This window comes from Salvelinus alpinus, chromosome 18 (genome assembly GCF_045679555.1).
Source record: "Salvelinus alpinus chromosome 18, SLU_Salpinus.1, whole genome shotgun sequence".
Lineage (NCBI taxonomy): Eukaryota > Metazoa > Chordata > Actinopteri > Salmoniformes > Salmonidae > Salvelinus > Salvelinus alpinus.
In genome coordinates, this window is record NC_092103.1 from 50,021,644 (window position 1) to 50,047,615 (window position 25,972).

The following is a 25,972-nucleotide window of genomic DNA, read 5'->3' on the forward strand; positions in this document are numbered from 1 at the left end:
AGTCTGGATGTGTTAGTATGTAGTCAGGCCTCAGTAGAAACAGACAGTCTGGATGTGTTAGTATGTAGTCAGGCCTCAGTAGAAACAGACAGTCTAGATGTGTTAGTATGTAGTCAGGCCTCAGTAGAAACAGACAGTCTGGATGTGTTAGTATGTAGTCAGGCCTCAGTAGAAACAGACAGTCTGGATGTGTTAGTATGTAGTCAGGCCTCAGTAGAAACAGACAGTCTAGATGTGTTAGTATGTAGTCAGGCCTCAGTAGAAACAGACAGTCTGGATGTGTTAGTATGTAGTCAGGCCTCAGTAGAACCAGACAGTCTGGATGTGTTAGTATGTAGTCAGGCCTCAGTAGAAACAGACAGTCTGGATGTGTTAGTATGTAGTCAGGCCTCAGTAGAAACAGACAGTCTGGATGTGTTAGTATGTAGTCAGGCCTCAGTAGAAACAGACAGTCTGGATGTGTTAGTATGTAGTCAGGCCTCAGTAGAAACAGACAGTCTGGGTGTGTTAGTACGTAGTCAGGCCTCAGTAGAAACAGACAGTCTGGGTGTGTTAGTACGTAGTCAGGCCTCAGTAGAAACAGACAGTCTGGATGTGTTAGTATGTAGTCAGGCCTCAGTAGAAACAGACAGTCTGGATGTGTTAGTATGTAGTCAGGCCTCAGTAGAAACAGACAGTCTGGATGTGTTAGTATGTAGTCAGGCCTCAGTAGAAACAGACAGTCTGGATGTGTTAGCATGTAGTCAGGCCTCAGTAGAAACAGACAGTCTAGATGTGTTAGTATGTAGTCAGGCCTCAGTAGAAACAGACAGTCTGGATGTGTTAGTATGTAGTCAGGCCTCAGTAGAAACAGACAGTCTGGATGTGTTAGTATGTAGTCAGGCCTCAGTAGAAACAGACAGTCTGGATGTGTTAGTATGTAGTCAGGCCTCAGTAGAAACAGACAGTCTGGGTGTGTTAGTATGTAGTCAGGCCTCAGTAGAAACAGACAGTCTGGATGTGTTAGTATGTAGTCAGGCCTCAGTAGAAACAGACAGTCTGGATGTGTTAGTATGTAGTCAGGCCTCAGTAGAAACAGACAGTCTGGATGTGTTAGTATGTAGTCAGGCCTCAGTAGAAACAGACAGTCTGGATGTGTTAGTATGTAGTCAGGCCTCAGTAGAAACAGACAGTCTGGATGTGTTAGTATGTAGTCAGGCCTCAGTAGAAACAGACAGTCTGGATGTGTTAGTATGTAGTCAGGCCTCAGTAGAAACAGACAGTCTGGGTGTGTTAGTATGTAGTCAGGCCTCAGTAGAAACAGACAGTCTGGATGTGTTAGTATGTAGTCAGGCCTCAGTAGAAACAGACAGTCTGGATGTGTTAGTATGTAGTCAGGCCTCAGTAGAAACAGACAGTCTAGATGTGTTAGTATGTAGTCAGGCCTCAGTAGAAACAGACAGTCTGGGTGTGTTAGTATGTAGTCAGGCCTCAGTAGAAACAGACAGTCTGGGTGTGTTAGTATGTAGTCAGGCCTCAGTAGAAACAGACAGTCTGGATGTGTTAGTATGTAGTCAGGCCTCAGTAGAAACAGACAGTCTGGATGTGTTAGTATGTAGTCAGGCCTCAGTAGAAACAGACAGTCTGGGTGTGTTAGTATGTAGTCAGGCCTCAGTAGAAACAGACAGTCTGGATGTGTTAGTATGTAGTCAGGCCTCAGTAGAAACAGACAGTCTGGATGTGTTAGTATGTAGTCAGGCCTCAGTAGAAACAGACAGTCTAGATGTGTTAGTATGTAGTCAGGCCTCAGTAGAAACAGACAGTCTGGATGTGTTAGTATGTAGTCAGGCCTCAGTAGAAACAGACAGTCTGGATGTGTTAGTATGTAGTCAGGCCTCAGTAGAAACAGACAGTCTAGATGTGTTAGTATGTAGTCAGGCCTCAGTCACACACACACACACAAACACAAACACACAGACACAGACACACAGTCTTGGAGCTGTTCTACAACACATCATATGATGTCCCATCTGATAGCCATACCCATCTATTTCCTGTCTGAGAGCCTGTGTGTGTGTGTGTGTGTGTGTGTGTGTGTGTGTGTGTGTGTGTGTGTGTGTGTGTGTGTGTGTGTGTGTGTGTGTGTGTGTGTGTGTGTGTGTGTGTGTGTGTGTGTGTGTGTGTGTGTGTGTGTGTGTGTGTGTGTGTGTGTCCATTACAGGAGATGGGATCTTAGTTAATCTCTTTAAAGCCAATAAGATCAGTCAACAGCACAATTAGATTAATCTCCTCTCTGTCAGCCAACCAGAGGTTACCAGCACGTTACCATGGAAACACAGGGTCATGGGGGGGGAATGGACCAATCAGGAGCTGCTCTTTTCACTCACTTGTTATGCGTTGTATTCTGCATCACGTCTCCAGGGAAACCTCCTGGGTAGCATCGCATTATAACCAGTAACCAATGCTCAATGGGACCAACGAGGTTACATGATAACGTTCTAACCAACTGGGTCGCAGACTATGGCCGGGATGAAATCCCATCGCGTCGACAACGCAGCTTTTTAAAGGATATCTCCAATTGAGCCGATATCTACGCAGAATTTACCGTGAATGCTGTCTCCAATGACCAATGAGCGATGGGATTGAATCCCAGGCTACAGTATGTGTACATAGATACAGGGTAGAGGTCTGTTGATGGGGTTGAATCCCAGCCTACAGTATGTATACATAGATACAGGGTAGAGGTCTGTTGATGGGGTTGAATCCCAGCCTACAGTATGTGTACATAGATACAGGGTAGAGGTCTGTTGATGGGATTGAATCCCAGCCTACAGTATGTATACATAGATACAGGGTAGAGGTCTGTTGATGGGATTGAATCCCAGCCTACAGTATGTATACATACATACAGGTCAGAGGTCTGTTGATGGGATTGAATCCCAGCCTACAGTATGTATACATAGATACAGGTCAGAGGTCTGTTGATGGGATTGAATCCCAGCCTACAGTATGTGTACATACATACAGGATAGAGGTCTGTTGATGGGGTTGAATCCCAGCCTACAGTATGTGTACATACATACAGGATAGAGGTCTGTTGATGGGGTTGAATCCCAGCCTACAGTATGTATACATACATACAGGATAGAGGTCTGTTGATGGGGTTGAATCCCAGCCTACAGTATGTATACATAGATACAGGTCAGAGGTCTGTTGATGGGGTTGGTGAGAGAGCCTACAGTATGTGTACATAGATACAGGGTAGAGGTCTGTTGATGGGGTTGAATCCCAGCCTACAGTATGTATACATAGATACAGGGTAGATGTCAGAGGTCATTAAGACGTACCTGTGGATGGAGTAGAAGTGCTCATGGTAGAAGGGCCGCAGAGGACAGCAGAAGAAAGAGGCAGAACAGATCCCTGCTGACAGACAGGACAGAGACGTTAGGTAACTGTTACTCCCTGCTGATAGACAGGACAGAGACGTTAGGTTACTGTTACTCCCTGCTGATAGACAGGACAGAGACGTTAGGTAACTGTTACTCCCTGCTGACAGACAGGACAGAGACGTTAGGTAACTGTTACTCCCTGCTGATAGACAGGACAGAGACGTTAGGTTACTGTTACTCCCTGCTGACAGACAAGACAGAGACGTTAGGTTACTGTTACTCCCTGCTGACAGACAGGACAGAGACGTTAGGTTACTGTTACTCCCTGCTGACAGACAGGACAGAGACGTTAGGTAACTGTTACTCCCTGCTGATAGACAGGACAGAGACGTTAGGTTACTGTTACTCCCTGCTGACAGACAAGACAGAGACGTTAGGTTACTGTTACTCCCTGCTGACAGACAGGACAGAGACGTTAGGTTACTGTTCCTCCCTGCTGACAGACAAGACAGGACAGAGACGTTAGGTTACTGTTACTCCCTGCTGACAGACAGGACAGAGACGTTAGGTTACTGTTACTCCCTGCTGACAGACAAGACAGAGACGTTAGGTAACTGTTACTCCCTGCTGACAGACAGGACAGAGACGTTAGGTTACTGTTACTCCCTGCTGACAGACAGGACAGAGACGTTAGGTTACTGTTACTCCCTGCTGACAGACAGGACAGGACAGAGACGTTAGGTAACTGTTACTCCCTGCTGACAGACAAGACAGGACAGAGACGTTAGGTAACTGTTACTCCCTGCTGACAGACAAGACAGGAAAGAGATGTTAGGTTACTGTTACTCCCTGCTGACAGACAAGACAGGACAGAGACGTTAGGTAACTGTTACTCCCTGCTGACAGACAAGACAGAGACGTTAGGTTATTGTTACTCCCTGCTGACAGACAAGACAGGACAGAGACGTTAGGTAACTGTTACTCCCTGCTGACAGACAAGGCAGGACAGAGACGTTAGGTTACTGTTACTCCCTGCTGACAGAAAAGACAGGACAGAGACGTTAGGTAACTGTTACTCCCTGCTGACAGACAAGACATGACAGAGACGTTAGGTTACTGTTACTCCCTGCTGACAGACAGGACAGAGACGTTAGGTTACTGTTACTCCCTGCTGACAGACAGGACAGAGACGTTAGGTTACTGTTACTCCCTGCTGACAGACAAGACAGGACAGAGACGTTAGGTTACTGTTACTCCCTGCTGACAGACAGGACAGGACAGAGACCTTAGGTTACTGTTACTCCCTGCTGACAGACAAGACAGGACAGAGACGTTAGGTTACTGTTACTCCCTGCTGACAGACAAGACAGGACAGAGACGTTAGGTTACTGTTACTCCCTGCTGACAGACAAGACAGGACAGAGACGTTAGGTTACTGTTACTCCCTGCTGACAGACAGGACAGAGACGTTAGGTAACTGTTACTCCCTGCTGACAGACAGGACAGAGACGTTAGGTAACTGTTACTCCCTGCTGACAGACAGGACAGAGACGTTAGGTAACTGTTACTCCCTGCTGACAGACAGGACAGAGACGTTAGGTAACTGTTACTCCCTGCTGACAGACAGAACAGAGACGTTAGGTAACTGTTACTCCCTGCTGACAGACAGGACAGAGACGTTAGGTAACTGTTACTCCCTGCTGACAGACAGAACAGAGACGTTAGGTAACTGTTACTCCCTGCTGACAGACAAGACAGAGACGTTAGGTTACTGTTACGCCCTGCTGACAGACAAGACAGGACAGAGACGTTAGGTTACTGTTACTCCCTGCTGACAGACAGGACAGAGACGTTAGGTAACTGTTACTCCCTGCTGACAGACAGGACAGAGACGTTAGGTTACTGTTACTCCCTGCTGACAGACAAGACAGAGACGTTAGGTTACTGTTACGCCCTGCTGACAGACAAGACAGGACAGAGACGTTAGGTAACTGTTACTCCCTGCTGACAGACAAGACAGGACAGAGACGTTAGGTTACTGTTACTCCCTGCTGACAGACAAGACAGGACAGAGACGTTAGGTTACTGTTACTCCCTGCTGACAGACAGGACAGGACAGAGACGTTAGGTTACTGTTACTCCCTGCTGACAGACAGGACAGAGATGTTAGGTAACTGTTACTCCCTGCTGACAGACAGGACAGAGACGTTAGGTAACTGTTACTCCCTGCTGACAGACAAGACAGAGACGTTAGGTTACTGTTACGCCCTGCTGACAGACAAGACAGGACAGAGACGTTAGGTTACTGTTACTCCCTGCTGACAGACAGGACAGAGACGTTAGGTAACTGTTACTCCCTGCTGACAGACAGGACAGAGACGTTAGGTTACTGTTACTCCCTGCTGACAGACAAGACAGAGACGTTAGGTTACTGTTACGCCCTGCTGACAGACAAGACAGGACAGAGACGTTAGGTAACTGTTACTCCCTGCTGACAGACAAGACAGGACAGAGACGTTAGGTTACTGTTACTCCCTGCTGACAGACAAGACAGGACAGAGACGTTAGGTTACTGTTACTCCCTGCTGACAGACAGGACAGGACAGAGACGTTAGGTTACTGTTACTCCCTGCTGACAGACAGGACAGAGATGTTAGGTAACTGTTACTCCCTGCTGACAGACAGGACAGAGACGTTAGGTAACTGTTACTCCCTGCTGACAGACAAGACAGGACATTAGGTAACTGTTACTCCCTGCTGACAGACAGGACAGAGACGTTAGGTTACTGTTACTCCCTGCTGACAGACAGGACAGAGACGTTAGGTAACTGTTACTCCCTGCTGACAGACAGGACAGAGACGTTAGGTAACTGTTACTCCCTGCTGACAGACAAGACAGGACAGAGACGTTACGTTACTGTTACTCCCTGCTGACAGACAGGACAGAGATGTTAGGTAACTGTTACTCCCTGCTGACAGACAGGACAGAGACGTTAGGTAACTGTTACTCCCTGCTGACAGACAAGACAGGACATTAGGTAACTGTTACTCCCTGCTGACAGACAGGACAGAGACGTTAGGTTACTGTTACTCCCTGCTGACAGACAGGACAGAGACGTTAGGTAACTGTTACTCCCTGCTGACAGACAGGACAGAGACGTTAGGTAACTGTTACTCCCTGCTGACAGACAAGACAGGACAGAGACGTTACGTTACTGTTACTCCCTGCTGACAGACAGGACAGAGACGTTAGGTTACTGTTACTCCCTGCTGACAGACAAGACAGGACAGAGACGTTAGGTAACTGTTACTCCCTGCTGACAGACAGGACAGAACAGAGACGTTAGGTAACTGTTACTCCCTGCTGACAGACAGGACAGAGACGTTAGGTAACTGTTACTCCCTGCTGACAGACAAGACAGAGACGTTAGGTAACTGTTACTCCCTGCTGACAGACAAGACAGGACAGAGACGTTAGGTTACTGTTACTCCCTGCTGACAGACAAGACAGGACAGAGACGTTAGGTAACTGTTACTCCCTGCTGACAGACAAGACAGGACAGAGATGTTAGGTTACTGTTACTCCCTGCTGACAGACAAGACAGGACAGAGATGTTAGGTAACTGTTACTCCCTGCTGACAGACAAGACAGGACAGAGACGTTAGGTAACTGTTACTCCCTGCTGACAGACAAGACAGAGACGTTAGGTTACTGTTACTCCCTGCTGACAGACAAGACAGGACAGAGACGTTAGGTAACTGTTACTCCCTGCTGACAGACAAGACAGGACAGAGACGTTCGGTTACTGTTACTCCCTGCTGACAGACAAGACAGGACAGAGACGTTAGGTTACTGTTACTCCCTGCTGACAGACAAGACAGAGACGTTAGGTTACTGTTACGCCCTGCTGACAGACAAGACAGGACAGAGACGTTAGGTAACTGTTACTCCCTGCTGACAGACAAGACAGGACAGAGACGTTAGGTTACTGTTACTCCCTGCTGACAGACAAGACAGGACAGAGACGTTAGGTTACTGTTACTCCCTGCTGACAGACAGGACAGGACAGAGACGTTAGGTTACTGTTACTCCCTGCTGACAGACAGGACAGAGATGTTAGGTAACTGTTACTCCCTGCTGACAGACAGGACAGAGACGTTAGGTAACTGTTACTCCCTGCTGACAGACAAGACAGGACATTAGGTAACTGTTACTCCCTGCTGACAGACAGGACAGAGACGTTAGGTTACTGTTACTCCCTGCTGACAGACAGGACAGAGACGTTAGGTAACTGTTACTCCCTGCTGACAGACAGGACAGAGACGTTAGGTAACTGTTACTCCCTGCTGACAGACAAGACAGGACAGAGACGTTACTGTTACTCCCTGCTGACAGACAGGACAGAGACGTTAGGTTACTGTTACTCCCTGCTGACAGACAAGACAGGACAGAGACGTTAGGTAACTGTTACTCCCTGCTGACAGACAGGACAGAACAGAGACGTTAGGTAACTGTTACTCCCTGCTGACAGACAGGACAGAGACGTTAGGTAACTGTTACTCCCTGCTGACAGACAAGACAGAGACGTTAGGTAACTGTTACTCCCTGCTGACAGACAAGACAGGACAGAGACGTTAGGTAACTGTTACTCCCTGCTGACAGACAAGACAGAGACGTTAGGTTACTGTTACTCCCTGCTGACAGACAAGACAGGACAGAGACGTTAGGTAACTGTTACTCCCTGCTGACAGACAAGACAGGACAGAGACGTTCGGTTACTGTTACTCCCTGCTGACAGACAAGACAGGACAGAGACGTTAGGTTACTGTTACTCCCTGCTGACAGACAAGACAGAGATGTTAGGTAACTGTTACTCCCTGCTGACAGACAGGACAGGACAGAGATGTTAGGTAACTGTTACTCCCTGCTGACAGACAAGACAGGACAGAGACGTTAGGTTACTGTTACTCCCTGCTGACAGACAAGACAGGACAGAGACGTTAGGTTACTGTTACTCCCTGCTGACAGACAAGACAGGACAGAGACGTTAGGTTACTGTTACTCCCTGCTGACAGACAGGACAGAGACGTTAGGTTACTGTTACTCCCTGCTGACAGACAGGACAGAGACGTTAGGTTACTGTTACTCCCTGCTGACAGACAGGACAGAGACGTTAGGTAACTGTTACTCCCTGCTGACAGACAGGACAGAGACGTTCGGTTACTGTTACTTCCTGCTGACAGACAGGACAGAGACGTTAGGTAACTGTTACTCCCTGCTGACAGACAAGACAGGACAGAGACGTTAGGTTACTGTTACTCCCTGCTGACAGACAGGACAGAGACGTTAGGTAACTGTTACTCCCTGCTGACAGACAAGACAGGACAGAGACGTTCGGTTACTGTTACTCCCTGCTAACAGACAGGACAGAGACGTTAGGTTACTGTTACTCCCTGCTGACAGACAAGACAGGACAGAGACGTTAGGTAACTGTTACTCCCTGCTGACAGACAAGACAGGACAGAGACGTTAGGTAACTGTTACTCCCTGCTGACAGACAAGACAGGACAGAGACGTTCGGTTACTGTTACTCCCTGCTGACAGACAGGACAGAGACGCTAGGTTACTGTTACTCCCTGCTGACAGACAGGACAGAGACGTTAGGTAACTGTTACTCCCTGCTGACAGACAAGACAGGACAGAGACGTTCGGTTACTGTTACTCCCTGCTGACAGACAAGACAGGACAGAGACGTTAGGTTACTGTTACTCCCTGCTGACAGACAGGACAGGACAGAGACCTTAGGTTACTGTTACTCCCTGCTGACAGACAAGACAGGACAGAGACGTTAGGTTACTGTTACTCCCTGCTGACAGACAAGACAGGACAGAGACGTTAGGTTACTGTTACTCCCTGCTGACAGACAAGACAGGACAGAGACGTTAGGTTACTGTTACTCCCTGCTGACAGACAGGACAGAGACGTTAGGTAACTGTTACTCCCTGCTGACAGACAGGACAGAGACGTTAGGTAACTGTTACTCCCTGCTGACAGACAGGACAGAGACGTTAGGTAACTGTTACTCCCTGCTGACAGACAGGACAGAGACGTTAGGTAACTGTTACTCCCTGCTGACAGACAGAACAGAGACGTTAGGTAACTGTTACTCCCTGCTGACAGACAGGACAGAGACGTTAGGTAACTGTTACTCCCTGCTGACAGACAGAACAGAGACGTTAGGTAACTGTTACTCCCTGCTGACAGACAAGACAGAGACGTTAGGTTACTGTTACGCCCTGCTGACAGACAAGACAGGACAGAGACGTTAGGTTACTGTTACTCCCTGCTGACAGACAGGACAGAGACGTTAGGTAACTGTTACTCCCTGCTGACAGACAGGACAGAGACGTTAGGTTACTGTTACTCCCTGCTGACAGACAAGACAGAGACGTTAGGTTACTGTTACGCCCTGCTGACAGACAAGACAGGACAGAGACGTTAGGTAACTGTTACTCCCTGCTGACAGACAAGACAGGACAGAGACGTTAGGTTACTGTTACTCCCTGCTGACAGACAAGACAGGACAGAGACGTTAGGTTACTGTTACTCCCTGCTGACAGACAGGACAGGACAGAGACGTTAGGTTACTGTTACTCCCTGCTGACAGACAGGACAGAGATGTTAGGTAACTGTTACTCCCTGCTGACAGACAGGACAGAGACGTTAGGTAACTGTTACTCCCTGCTGACAGACAAGACAGGACATTAGGTAACTGTTACTCCCTGCTGACAGACAGGACAGAGACGTTAGGTTACTGTTACTCCCTGCTGACAGACAGGACAGAGACGTTAGGTAACTGTTACTCCCTGCTGACAGACAGGACAGAGACGTTAGGTAACTGTTACTCCCTGCTGACAGACAAGACAGGACAGAGACGTTACGTTACTGTTACTCCCTGCTGACAGACAGGACAGAGACGTTAGGTTACTGTTACTCCCTGCTGACAGACAAGACAGGACAGAGACGTTAGGTAACTGTTACTCCCTGCTGACAGACAGGACAGAACAGAGACGTTAGGTAACTGTTACTCCCTGCTGACAGACAGGACAGAGACGTTAGGTAACTGTTACTCCCTGCTGACAGACAAGACAGAGACGTTAGGTAACTGTTACTCCCTGCTGACAGACAAGACAGGACAGAGACGTTAGGTTACTGTTACTCCCTGCTGACAGACAAGACAGAGACGTTAGGTTACTGTTACTCCCTGCTGACAGACAAGACAGGACAGAGACGTTAGGTAACTGTTACTCCCTGCTGACAGACAAGACAGGACAGAGACGTTCGGTTACTGTTACTCCCTGCTGACAGACAAGACAGGACAGAGACGTTAGGTTACTGTTACTCCCTGCTGACAGACAAGACAGAGATGTTAGGTAACTGTTACTCCCTGCTGACAGACAGGACAGGACAGAGATGTTAGGTAACTGTTACTCCCTGCTGACAGACAAGACAGGACAGAGACGTTAGGTTACTGTTACTCCCTGCTGACAGACAAGACAGGACAGAGACGTTAGGTTACTGTTACTCCCTGCTGACAGACAAGACAGGACAGAGACGTTAGGTTACTGTTACTCCCTGCTGACAGACAACCGGCCCCAGAGACTGGTGGACTAATAGTATAGAGACTGGTGGACTAATAGTATAGAGACTGGTTGACTAATAGTATAGAGACTGATGGACTAATAGTATAGAGACTGGTGGACTAATAGTATAGAGACTGATGGACTAATAGCATAGAGACTGGTGGACTAATAGTATGGAGACTGATGGACTAATAGTATAAAGACTGATGGACTAATAGTATAGAGACTGGTGGACTAATAGTATAGAGACTGGTGGACTAATAGTATAGAGACTGGTGGACTAATAGTACAGAGACTGGTGGACTAATAGTATAGAGACTGGTGGACTAATAGTATAGAGACTGATGGACTAATAGTATAGAGACTGGTGGACTAATAGTATAGAGACTGATGGACTAATAGTATAGAGACTGGTGGACTAATAGTATAGAGACTGATGGACTAATAGCATAGAGACTGATGGACTAATAGTATAGAGACTGATGGACTAATAGTATAGAGACTGATGTACTAATAGTATAGAGACTGATGGACGAATAGTATAGAGACTGGTGGACTAATAGTATAGAGACTGGTGGACTAATAGTATAGAGACTGATGGACTAATAGTATAGAGACTGGTGGACTAATAGTATAGAGACTGATGGACTAATAGTATAGAGACTGATGGACTAATAGTATAGAGACTGGTGGACTAATAGTATAGAGACTGATGGACTAATAGTATAGAGAATGATGGACTAATAGTATAGAGACTGATGGACTAGAGACTGATGGACTAATAGTATAGAGACTGATGGACTAATAGTATAGAGACTGGTGGACTAATAGTATAGAGACTGATGGACTAATAGTATAGAGACTGGTGGACTAATAGTATAGAGACTGATGGACTAATAGTATAGAGACTGATGGACTAATAGTATAGAGACTGGTGGACTAATAGTATAGAGACTGATGGACTAATAGTATAGAGAATGATGGACTAATAGTATAGAGACTGATGGACTAGAGACTGATGGACTAATAGTATAGAGACTGATGGACTAATAGTATAGAGACTGGTGGACTAGAGACTGATGGACTAATAGTATAGAGACTGATGGACTAATAGTATAGAGACTGATGGACTAATAGTATAGAGACTGGTGGACTAGAGACTGATGGACTAATAGTATAGAGACTGATGGACTAATAGTATAGAGACTGATGGACTAATAGTATAGAGACTGGTGGACTAATAGTATAGAGACTGATGGACTAATAGTATAGAGACTGATGGACTAATAGTATAGAGACTGGTGGACTAATAGTATAGAGACTGGTGGACTAATAGTATAGAGACTGGTGGACTAATAGTATAGAGACTGATGGACTAATAGTATAGAGACTGATGGACTAATAGTATAGAGACTGGTGGACTAGAGACTGATGGACTAATAGTATAGAGACTGATGGACTAATAGTATAGAGACTGATGGACTAATAGTATAGAGACTGGTGGACTAATAGTATAGAGACTGATGGACTAATAGTATAGAGACTGATGGACTAATAGTATAGAGACTGGTGGACTAATAGTATAGAGACTGATGGACTAATAGTATAGAGACTGGTGGACTAATAGTATAGAGACTGATGGACTAATAGTATAGAGACTGATGGACTAATAGTATAGAGACTGGTGGACTAATAGTATAGAGACTGATGGACTAATAGTATAGAGACTGATGGACTAATAGTATAGAGACTGGTGGACTAATAGTATAGAGACTGGTGGACTAATAGTATAGAGACTGATGGACTAATAGTATAGAGACCGATGGACTAATAGTATAGAGACTGGTGGACTAATAGTATAGAGACTGGTGGACTAATAGTATAGAGACTGATGGACTAATAGTATAGAGACTGATGGACGAATAGTATAGAGACTGGTGGACTAAGAGTATAGAGACTGGTGGACTCATAGTATAGAGACTGATGGACTAATAGTATAGAGACTGGTGGACTAGAGACTGATGGACTAATAGTATAGAGACTGGTGGACTAATAGTATAGAGACTGGTGGACTAATAGTATAGCGACTGATGGACTAATAGTATAGAGACTGGTGGACTAATAGTATAGAGACTGGTGGACTAATAGTATAGAGACTGGTGGACTAATAGTATAGAGACTGGTGGACTAATAGTATAGAGACTGGTGGACTAATAGAATAGAGACTGATGAACTAATAGTATAGAGACTGGTGGACTAATAGTATAGAGACTGATGGACTAATAGTATAGAGACTGGTGGACTAATAGTATAGAGACTGGTGGACTAATAGTATAGAGACTGGTGGACTAATAGTATAGAGACTGATGGACTAATAGTATAGAGACTGATGGACTAATAGTATAGAGACTGATAGACTAATAGCATAGAGACTGGTGGACTAATAGTATAGAGACTGATGGACTAATAGTATAGAGACTGGTGGACTAATAGTATAGAGACTGATGGACTAATAGTATAGAGACTGGTGGACTAATAGTATAGAGACTGGTGAACTAATAGTATAGAGACTGGTGGACTAATAGTATAGAGACTGATGGACTAATAGTATAGAGACTGATGGACTAATAGTATAGAGACTGGTGGACTAGAGACTGGTGGACTAATAGCATAGAGACTGATGAACTAATAGTATAGAGACTGATGGACTAATAGTATAGAGACTGGTGGACAATTTGTATAGAGACTGATGGACTAATAGTATAGAGACTGATGGACTAATAGCATAGAGACTGGTGGACTAATAGTATAGAGACCGGTGGACTAATAGCATAGAGACTGATGGACTAATAATATAGAGACTGATGAACTAATAGTATAGAGACTGGTGGACTAATAGTATAGAGACTGGTGGACTAATAGCATAGAGACTGATGGACTAATAGTATAGAGACTGATGGACTAATAGTATAGAGACTGGTGGACTAATAGTATAGAGACTGATGGACTAATAGTATAGAGACTGGTGGACTAATAGTATAGAGACTGATGGACTTATAGCATAGAGACTGGTGGACTAATAGTATAGAGACTGGTGGACTAATAGTATAGAGACTGGTGGACTAATAGTATAGAGACTGGTGAACTAATAGTATAGAGACTGGTGGACTAATAGTATAGAGACTGGTGGACTAATAGTATAGAGACTGGTGGACTAATAGTATAGAGACTGATGGACTAATAGTATAGAGACTGATGGACTAATAGTATAGAGACTGGTGGACTAATAGTATAGAGACTGATGGACTAATAGTTTAGAGACTAATGGACTAATAGTTTAGAGACTGGTGCACTAATAGTATAGAGACTGGTGGACTAATAGTATAGAGACTGGTGGACTCATAGTATAGAGACTGGTGGACTAATAGTATAGAGACTGGTGGACTAATAGTATAGAGACTGGTGGACTAATAGTATAGAGACTGGTGGACTAATAGTATAGAGACTGATGGACTAATAGTATAGAGACTGATGGACTAATAGTATAGAGACTGATGGACTAATAGTATAGAGACTGATAGACTAATAGTATAGAGACTGATAGACTAATAGTATAGAGACTGATGGACTAATAGTATAGAGACTGATGGACTAATAGTATAGAGACTGGTGGACTAATAGTATAGAGACTGATGGACTAATAGTATAGAGACTGGTGGACTAATAGTATAGAGACTGATGGACTAATAGTATAGAGACTGGTGGACTAATAGTATAGAGACTGATGGACTAATAGTATAGAGACTGATGGACTAATAGTATAGAGACTGGTGGACTAATAGTATAGAGACTGATGGACTAATAGTATAGAGACTGATGGACTAATAGTATAGAGACTGGTGGACTAATAGTATAGAGACTGGTGGACTAATAGTATAGAGACTGATGGACTAATAGTATAGAGACCGATGGACTAATAGTATAGAGACTGGTGGACTAATAGTATAGAGACTGGTGGACTAATAGTATAGAGACTGATGGACTAATAGTATAGAGACTGATGGACGAATAGTATAGAGACTGGTGGACTAAGAGTATAGAGACTGGTGGACTCATAGTATAGAGACTGATGGACTAATAGTATAGAGACTGGTGGACTAGAGACTGATGGACTAATAGTATAGAGACTGGTGGACTAATAGTATAGAGACTGGTGGACTAATAGTATAGCGACTGATGGACTAATAGTATAGAGACTGGTGGACTAATAGTATAGAGACTGGTGGACTAATAGTATAGAGACTGGTGGACTAATAGTATAGAGACTGGTGGACTAATAGTATAGAGACTGGTGGACTAATAGAATAGAGACTGATGAACTAATAGTATAGAGACTGGTGGACTAATAGTATAGAGACTGATGGACTAATAGTATAGAGACTGATGGACTAATAGTATAGAGACTGGTGGACTAATAGTATAGAGACTGGTGGACTAATAGTATAGAGACTGGTGGACTAATAGTATAGAGACTGATGGACTAATAGTATAGAGACTGATGGACTAATAGTATAGAGACTGATAGACTAATAGCATAGAGACTGGTGGACTAATAGTATAGAGACTGATGGACTAATAGTATAGAGACTGGTGGACTAATAGTATAGAGACTGATGGACTAATAGTATAGAGACTGGTGGACTAATAGTATAGAGACTGGTGAACTAATAGTATAGAGACTGGTGGACTAATAGTATAGAGACTGATGGACTAATAGTATAGAGACTGATGGACTAATAGTATAGAGACTGGTGGACTAGAGACTGGTGGACTAATAGCATAGAGACTGATGAACTAATAGTATAGAGACTGATGGACTAATAGTATAGAGACTGGTGGACAATTTGTATAGAGACTGATGGACTAATAGTATAGAGACTGATGGACTAATAGCATAGAGACTGGTGGACTAATAGTATAGAGACCGGTGGACTAATAGCATAGAGACTGATGGACTAATAATATAGAGACTGATGAACTAATAGTATAGAGACTGGTGGACTAATAGTATAGAGACTGGTGGACTAATAGCATAGAGACTGATGGACTAATAGTATAGAGACTGATGGACTAATAGTATAGAGACTGGTGGACTAATAGTATAGAGACTGATGGACTAATAGTATAGAGACTGGTGGACTAATAGTATAGAGACTGATGGACTTATAGCATAGAGACTGGTGGACTAATAGTATAGAGACTGGTGGACTAATAGTATAGAGACTGGTGGACTAATAGTATAGAGACTGGTGAACTAATAGTATAGAGACTGGTGGACTAATAGTATAGAGACTGGTGGACTAATAGTATAGAGACTGGTGGACTAATAGTATAGAGACTGATGGACTAATAGTATAGAGACTGATGGACTAATAGTATAGAGACTGGTGGACTAATAGTATAGAGACTGATGGACTAATAGTTTAGAGACTAATGGACTAATAGTTTAGAGACTGGTGCACTAATAGTATAGAGACTGGTGGACTCATAGTATAGAGACTGGTGGACTAATAGTATAGAGACTGGTGGACTAATAGTATAGAGACTGGTGGACTAATAGTATAGAGACTGGTGGACTAATAGTATAGAGACTGGTGGACTAATAGTATAGAGACTGATGGACTAATAGTATAGAGACTGATGGACTAATAGTATAGAGACTGATGGACTAATAGTATAGAGACTGATGGACTAATAGTATAGAGACTGATGGACTAATAGTATAGAGACTGATGGACTAATAGTATAGAGACTGATGGACTAATAGTTTAGAGACCGATAGACTAATAGTATAGAGACTGATGGACTAGAGACTGATCGACTAATAGTATAGAGACTGATGGACTAATAGTATAGAGACTGATGGACTAATAGTTTAGAGACTGATGGACTAATAGTTTAGAGACTGGTGGACTAATAGTATAGAGACTGGTGGACTAATAGTATAGAGACTGGTGGACTAATAGTATAGAGACTGGTGGACTAATAGTATAGAGACTGGTGGACTAATAGTATAGAGACTGATTGACTAATAGTATAGAGACTGGTGGACTAATAGTATAGAGACTGGTGGACTAATAGTATAGAGACTGGTGGACTAATAGTATAGAGACTGATGGACTAATAGTATAGAGACTGATGGACTAATAGTATAGAGACTGGTGGACTAATAGTATAGAGACTGGTGGACTAATAGTATAGAGACTGGTGGACTAATAGTATAGAGACTGGTGGACTAATAGTATAGAGACTGGTGGACTAGAGACTGATGGACTAATAGCATAGAGACTGGTGGACTAATAGTATAGAGACTGGTGGACTAATAGTATAGAGACTGATGGACTAATAGTATAGAGACTGGTGGACTAGAGACTGATGGACTAATAGTATAGAGACTGGTGGACTAATATTATAGAGACTGGTGGACTAATAGTATAGAGACTGATGGACTAATAGTATAGAGACTGGTGGACTAATAGTATAGAGACTGATGGACTAATAGTATAGAGACTGATGGACTAATAGTATAGAGACTGATGGACTAATAGTATAGAGACTGGTGGACTAATAGTATAGAGACTGATGGACTAATAGTATAGAGACTGATGGACTAATAGTTTAGAGACTGATGGATTATCTGGCTAAACAGACAAGTCACTGTCATCTCTCTACGTCTCCTGTTAGACTGACATCACTGTCATCTCTCTACGTCTCCTGTTAGACTGACATCACTGTCATCTCTCTACGTCTCCTGTTAGACTGACATCACTGTCATCTCTCTACGTCTCCTGTTAGACTGTCATCACTGTCATCTCTCTACGTTTCCTCTCTCCTGCCCTCCCAGGACCCTTGACACATTCTCATTCAGGCTGGCGCCCCTCAACCAACATCCCAAATGTCACCCTATTGCCTCTATAGTGCACAAAACCATGGGCCCTGGTCGAAAGTAGTACCACTACATAGGGAATAGGGCCCTGGTCTATAGTAGTACACTATATAGGGAATAGGGCTCTGGTCTAAAGTAGTGCACTATATAGGGAATAGGGCTCTGGTCTAAAGTAGTGCACTATATAGGGAATAGGGCTCTGGTCTAAAGTAGTGTACTACATAGGGAATAGGGCCCTGGTCAATAGTAGTGCACTACATAGGGAATAGGGTGCTGGTCTAAAGTAGTGCACTACATAGGGAATAGGGTCCCATTTGGGACGCAGTTCTTAGTCTCAAGCCGTGTCATCTCCCTAAACGCCATCATCACTGCTAAGTGTTTAATCAGCCGTCTATAGACACCTCCAGCCCATTAGTGCCACTCATTGACATTTCACTGTTGCTAATATGAAAATGTCCATTGGTCATTTTGACGACGACACGTCAAGACATTCAGAGTCAGAGTCTCTACGTCTTCTGTTACGTCTCCTACAGAGTCTCCTACGTCTCCTGTTACGTCTCCTACAGAGTCTCCTACGTCTCCTACAGAGTCTCCTACGTCTCCTGTTACGTCTCCTACAGAGTCTCCTACGTCTCCTGTTACGTCTCCTACAGAGTCTCCTACGTCTCCTGTTACGTCTCCTACAGAGTCTCTACGTCTCCTGTTACGTCTCCTACAGAGTCTCCTACGTCTCCTGTTACGTCTCCTACAGAGTCTCCTACGTCTCCTACAGAGTCTCCTACGTCTCCTGTTACGTCTCCTACAGAGTCTCCTACGTCTCCTGTTACGTCTCCTACAGAGTCTCCTACAGAGTCTCTACGTCTCCTGTTACATCTCCTACAGAGTCTCCTACGTCTCCTGTTACGTCTCCTACAGAGTCTCCTACGTCTCCTGTTACGTCTCCTACAGAGTCTCTACGTCTCCTGTTACGTCTCCTACAAAGTCTCCTACGTCTCCTGTTACGTCTCCTACAGAGTCTCTACGTCTCCTGTTACGTCTCCTACAGAGTCTCCTACGTCTCCTGTTACGTCTCCTACAGAGTCTCCTACGTCTCATGTTACGTCTCCTACAGAGTCTCCTACGTCTCCTGTTACGTCTCCTACAGAGTCTCTACGTCTCCTGTTACATCTCCTACAGAGTCTCCTACGTCTCCTGTTACGTCTCCTACAGAGTCTCTACGTCTCCTGTTACATCTCCTACAGAGTCTCCTACGTCTCCTATTACATCTCCTACAGAGTCTCCTACGTCTCCTGTTACGTCTCCTACAGAGTCTCTACGTCTCCTGTTACGTCTCCTACAGAGTCTCCTACGTCTCATGTTACGTCTCCTACAGAGTCTCCTACGTCTCCTGTTACGTCTCCTACAGAGTCTCTACGTCTCCTGTTACGTCTCCTACAGAGTCTCGTACGTCTCCTGTTACGTCTCCTACAGAGTCTCCTACGTCTCCTGTTACGTCTCCTACAGAGTCTCCTACGTCTCCTGTGGCTCTAGATATCTCATCTCTCCACTGAAACTTTGAGAAATACCAAAGCCACAGAAATGAACCGGTTTGTTTCCAACACGTTTTAAATGAACTAAAGTAATGTAGAATGATGTGGATGATCTGTTTGGGTTGATTTTATACTCTGTGTGGATACCAGAGGTCTACTTCCTAAATGCCAACATATTTCCTACTTTGGACAAGATGGTACCTGGTCAAAAGTAGTGAACTACATACAGTAGGGAATAGGATGCCATCAGGCTCTCTCCATCAGGCTCTAAAGTAGTGCACTATATAGGGAATAGGCTACCATTTGGACAGAAAGCACTTTTATGTTTGATGATTTGTTGTGAAACGGAGGAGGTACTCCATGGCAACCATACAGGGAGAAATAGTGAGGTGATTCAGAGGTGAGGAATCTAATGGACTCTGGATCACACCAGCTAACAGGATGTGTTGTTGTGTCATTTAATATGGATCACACCAGCTAACAGGATGTGTTGTTGTGTCATTTAATATGGATCACACCAGCTAACAGGATGTGTTGTTGCGTCATTTAATATGGATCACACCAGCTAACAGGATGTGTTGTTGCGTCATTTAATATGGATCACACCAGCTAACAGGATGTGTTGTTGTGTCATTTAATATGGATCACACCAGCTAACAGGATGTGTTGTTGTGTCATTTAATATGGATCACACCAGCTAACAGGATGTGTTGTTGTGTCATTTAATATGGATCACACCAGCTAACAGGATGTGTTGTTGTGTCATTTAATATGGATCACACCAGCTAACAGGATGTGTTGTTGTGTCATTTAATATGGATCACACCAGCTAACAGGATGTGTTGTTGTGTCATTTAATATGGATCACACCAGCTAACAGGATGTGTTGTTGTGTCATTTAATATGGATCACACCAGCTAACAGGATGTGTTGTTGTGTCATTTAATATGGATCACACCAGCTAACAGGATGTGTTGTTGTGTCATTTAATATGGATCACACCAGCTAACAGGATGTGTTGTTGTGTCATTTAATATGGATCACACCAGCTAACAGGATGTGTTGTTGTGTCATTTAATATGGATCACACCAGCTAACAGGATGTGTTGTTGTGTCATTTAATATGGATCACACCAGCTAACAGGATGTGTTGTTGTGTCATTGGAGGAGGGGTTAGGGTTAGGATGAAGGAGGGGTTAGGGTTGGGAGGAGGAGGGGTTAGGATGGAGGAGGAGAGGTTAGGATGGAGGAGGGGTTAGAGTTAGGATGGAGGAGGGGTTAGGGTAAGGATGGAGGCGGGGTTAGGATAGAGGAGGGGTTGGGGTTGAGGAGTGGATGGAGGAGGGGTTAGGATGGAGGAGGGGTTGGGGTTGAGGAGTGGATGGAGGAGGGGTTAGGATGGAGGAGGGGTTGGGGTTGAGGAGTGGATGGAGGAGGGGTTAGGATGGAGGAGGGGTTGGGGTTGAGGAGTGGATGGAGGAGGGGTTAGGATGGAGGAGGGGTTGGGGTTGAGGAGTGGATGGAGGAGGGGTTAGGATGGAGGAGGGCTTAGGATGGAGGAGGGGTTAGGATGGAGGAGGGGTTGGGGAGTGGATGGAGGGGTTAGGATGGAGGAGGGGTTAGGATGGAGGAGGGGTTAAGATGGAGGAGGGGTTGGGGAGTAGATGCTGCACTCACTGGAGGTGGTAATACCAACCAGACCTGGGCAGAAAATACTTGTATTTTGTAGTTTATTTGAAAATACCAACTTTTCAAATACTCTAGGTAGTCTAATACAGTTTGTAAAGAGTTTCAACTGAAGGCAACTAACTATTTGATATTCAAATACACATCTCAGAAAACCTAATAATATTTGAAAGTATTTTGAATATATGGAAGTTATTTGAAAAAAACGAACATTATCTGGTGACTGCCAAATATACATGTGTAGTGACTTTGTGATGATTACACAATGATGTCATTGTTACATAAGACTTTGTAAATGTCTTTATAATGACATAATAATGGAGTTATGACATAACTGGAATAAGGAACAGTCACTATTCCTCTTACAACAACTCGCAGCTCATTGCTATGCAATAAAAATGCTATTACCAAAATATGATGTAAAATGATGACAAAATATCATTGGTTAATCGGTTTGACTTGATTATGTACACCTGGGGACATTGATATTTAGGAGAATGGACATTTACAACATGTTCAGGTAGGCAGCCAATCCAACAAGCAGTTCCAGATACAGCCCTGTCACTGGTTGCAGGCAGCCAATCCAACAAGCAGTTCCAGATACAGCCCTGTCATTAGTTGAAGACAGCCAATCCAATCGATTCTGAAATTTAGTTACTTTCTGGGATCTGTATTCAAATAGTTGTAGTCACCTCCCCTGGGGAATGTTTACTTTTATGTCCACAAAGCAGAGTTAAACCTATAGTTATCCCAGGTCTGATAAATGGACAATGAAGTGATGGTAAACTATGTGATAAACAGTCACCGTGGAAACAGCGGTAAAGGTATATGGTCTATATGTTCGAGCTACATGCAACAGCATCTCTATTGTCACTTCATATGAAGCCTAAAACACAGCAGGTTGGTGGCACCTTAATTGGGGAGGACGGGCTCGTGGTAATGGCTGGAGCGGAATTGGTGGAATGGTATCAAATATAAAACACGTGTTTGATGCCGTTCCATTCGCTCCATTCCAGGTATTATTATGAGCCCTCCTCCCCTCTGCAGCCTCCACCGACGCCTAAATATTTACAACAAGCCACTAATAAATAATCACATATTTTTATTTTCATTATTTAATCAACCTACATCATGTTATCTCTTTGGGGCTCAATATCCTGTTGTTTAAAATATTATAAATTGGGCATGCCTATAAGAAGGCATCTAGGGCTAATGTTAACTTAACTGATTGTGTTCGATGAAAGTGATAAACCTTTCGAACATTATTGGCAAGTGACTTGATACCGACTGTGCCGACGAGATTTAGGGTTGTTGAGCGGGAGTGACGAGTGTGTTGATATAACGGTAATATTATCGAAATTCCGCTTCGGTATTGGTTAAGAAAAGGTGACGCATGCCAAACGATGATGCACAGTCACATTCACTGTGGTGGTCTGAACTGTCCTGTAGAGTTCACAGCTGGCGATGCCTCATCGTGATTGGTTAATCCTCATCATTTGCAACGATGTCAATGAGCGTCATCACCATCTTTCCTTTGTGGTTCCTCCAACCGTCGTGATTACCAGCTGAGATAAACTTTTAGGGAGTTGATTTTACTCCAGGCTCGGAGTTAGTCTAGGAAGTCTCTTAACATCATCCTAAAACCTACTCTGAGCAGTGTCTTAATAACATCATCCTAAAACCTACTCTGAACAGTGTCTTAACATCATCCTAAAACCTACTCTGACCAGTGTCTTAACATCATCCTAAAACCTACTCTGACCAGTGTCTTAACATCATCCTAAAACCTACTCTGAGCAGTGTCTTAACATCATCCTAAAACCTACTCTGAACAGTGTCTTAACATCATCCTAAAACCTACTCTGAGCTGTGTCTTAACATCATCCTAAAACCTACTCTGAACAGTGTCTTAACATCATCCTAAAACCTACTCTGAGCAGTGTCTTAACATCATCCTAAAACCTACTCTGAACAGTGTCTTAGCATCATCCTAAAACCTACTCTGAACAGTGTCTTGACATCATCCTAAAACCTACTCTGAACAGTGTCTTATCATCATCCTTAAACCTACTCTGAACAGTGTCTTAACATCATCCTAAAACCTACTCTGAACAGTGTCTTGACATCATCCTAAAACCTACTCTGAACAGTGTCTTATCATCATCCTTAAACCTACTCTGAACAGTGTCTTAACATCATCCTAAAACCTACTCTGAACAGTGTCTTAACATCATCCTAAAACCTACTCTGAGCAGTGTCTATAACATCATCCTAAAACCTACTCTGAGCAGTGTCTTAACATCATCCTAAAACCTACTCTGAGCAGTGTCTTAACATCATCCTAAAACCTACTCTGAACAGTGTCTTAACATCATCCTAAAACCTACTCTGAGCAGTGTCTATAACATCATCCTAAAACCTACTCTGAGCAGTGTCTTAACATCATCCTAAAACCTACTCTGAACAGTGTCTTAACATCATCCTAAAACCTACTCTGAACAGTGTCTTAACATCATCCTTAAACCTACTCTGAACAGTGTCTATAACATCATCCTAAAACCTACACTGAGCAGTGTCTTAACATCATCCTAAAACCTACTCTGAACAGTGTCTTAACATCATCCTAAAACCTACTCTGAGCAGTGTCTTAGCATCATCCTAAAACCTACTCTGAGCAGTGTCTTAACATCATCCTAAAACCTACTCTGAACAGTGTCTTAACATCATCCTTAAACCTACTCTGAACAGTGTCTTAACATCATCCTTAAACCTACTCTGAACAGTGTCTTAACATCATCCTAAAACCTACTCTGAGCAGTGTCTTAACATCATCCTAAAACCTACTCTGAACAGTGTCTTAACATCATCCTAAAACCTACTCTGAACAGTGTCTTAACATCATCCTAAAACCTACTCTGAGCAGTGTCTATAACATCATCCTAAAACCTACTCTGAACAGTGTCTTAACATCATCCTAAAACCTACTCTGAACAGTGTCTTAACATCATCCTAAAACCTACTCTGAACAGTGTCTATAACATCATCCTAAAACCTACTCTGACCAGTGTCTTAACATCATCCTAAAACCTACTCTGAGCAGTGTCTTAACATCATCCTTAAACCTACTCTGAGCAGTGTCTTAACATCATCCTAAAACCTACTCTGAACAGTGTCTTAACATCATCCTTAAACCTACTCTGAACAGTGTCTTAACATCATCCTTAAACCTACTCTGAACAGTGTCTTAACATCATCCTAAAACCTACTCTGAGCAGTGTCTTAACATCATCCTAAAACCTACTCTGAACAGTGTCTTAACATCATCCTAAAACCTACTCTGAACAGTGTCTTAACATCATCCTAAAACCTACTCTGAGCAGTGTCTATAACATCATCCTAAAACCTACTCTGAACAGTGTCTTAACATCATCCTAAAACCTACTCTGAACAGTGTCTTAACATCATCCTAAAACCTACTCTGAACAGTGTCTATAACATCATCCTAAAACCTACTCTGACCAGTGTCTTAACATCATCCTAAAACCTACTCTGAGCAGTGTCTTAACATCATCCTTAAACCTACTCTGAACAGTGTCTTATCATCATCCTTAAACCTACTCTGAACAGTGTCTTAACATCATCCTAAAACCTACTCTGAACAGTGTCTTAACATCATCCTAAAACCTACTCTGAGCAGTGTCTATAACATCATCCTAAAACCTACTCTGACCAGTGTCTTAACATCATCCTAAAACCTACTCTGAGCAGTGTCTTAACATCATCCTTAAACCTACTCTGAGCAGTGTCTATAACATCATCCTAAAACCTACTCTGAACAGTGTCTTAACATCATCCTAAAACCTACTCTGAACAGTGTCTTAACATCATCCTAAAACCTACTCTGAACAGTGTCTTAACATCATCCTTAAACCTACTCTGAACAGTGTCTTAACATCATCCTTAAACCTACTCTGAACAGTGTCTTAACATCATCCTAAAACCTACTCTGAGCAGTGTCTTAACATCATCCTAAAACCTACTCTGAACAGTGTCTTAACATCATCCTAAAACCTACTCTGAACAGTGTCTTAACATCATCCTAAAACCTACTCTGAGCAGTGTCTATAACATCATCCTAAAACCTACTCTGAACAGTGTCTTAACATCATCCTAAAACCTACTCTGAACAGTGTCTTAACATCATCCTAAAACCTACTCTGAACAGTGTCTATAACATCATCCTAAAACCTACTCTGACCAGTGTCTTAACATCATCCTAAAACCTACTCTGAGCAGTGTCTTAACATCATCCTTAAACCTACTCTGAGCAGTGTCTATAACATCATCCTAAAACCTACTCTGAACAGTGTCTTAACATCATCCTAAAACCTACTCTGAACAGTGTCTTAACATCATCCTAAAACCTACTCTGAGCAGTGTCTTAACATCATCCTAAAACCTACTCTGAGCAGTGTCTTAACATCATCCTAAAACCTACTCTGAGCTGGGAGTATTTTTTTGTCTTAAAACGGATTTTAACAGGAGTCCTAGGATACTGGCCCTGAATTAGTTCACAACTGATCGAGGCCTCAGTATACTGAGAGGGCAGTACACTCAATGGCGTATATGCAAATTCAACTGACCTAACATACCATAACAACTACAAACCCGATATCAGAATATTCTCAGCCAGTCAATTATCTAGAGCAGAATAAGTTCCTCTATTTGACAGCAGTGGGAAGAGTTAGGCAAGTCTGCCTCCAAACCAGCATCCTACCCCCCTATATAGTGTACTACGT

At 43.5% G+C, this 25,972-nt stretch overlaps 1 protein-coding gene across 7 annotated transcripts in view; it reads right to left on the reverse strand.

Annotated features, from left to right (window-relative positions):
- The window catches only part of ptbp3 (polypyrimidine tract binding protein 3), a 142,210-nt gene that overhangs the window by 80,253 nt on the left and 35,985 nt on the right, over window positions 1-25,972 (reverse strand). For 5 of the 7 annotated variants that reach the window (XM_071351542.1, XM_071351546.1, XM_071351544.1 and 2 more), the window contains exon 2: window positions 3,327-3,399. The exons of 1 other annotated variant lie outside the window; for it this stretch is intronic. In XM_071351542.1, coding sequence (XP_071207643.1) covers window positions 3,327-3,351 — 25 coding nt within the window. In that variant the 5' untranslated portion in view covers window positions 3,352-3,399. Of the gene's footprint in view, window positions 1-3,326; window positions 3,403-25,972 lie in introns of all 7 variants that reach the window. One more of the 7 variants, XM_071351543.1, reaches the window with a different exon arrangement.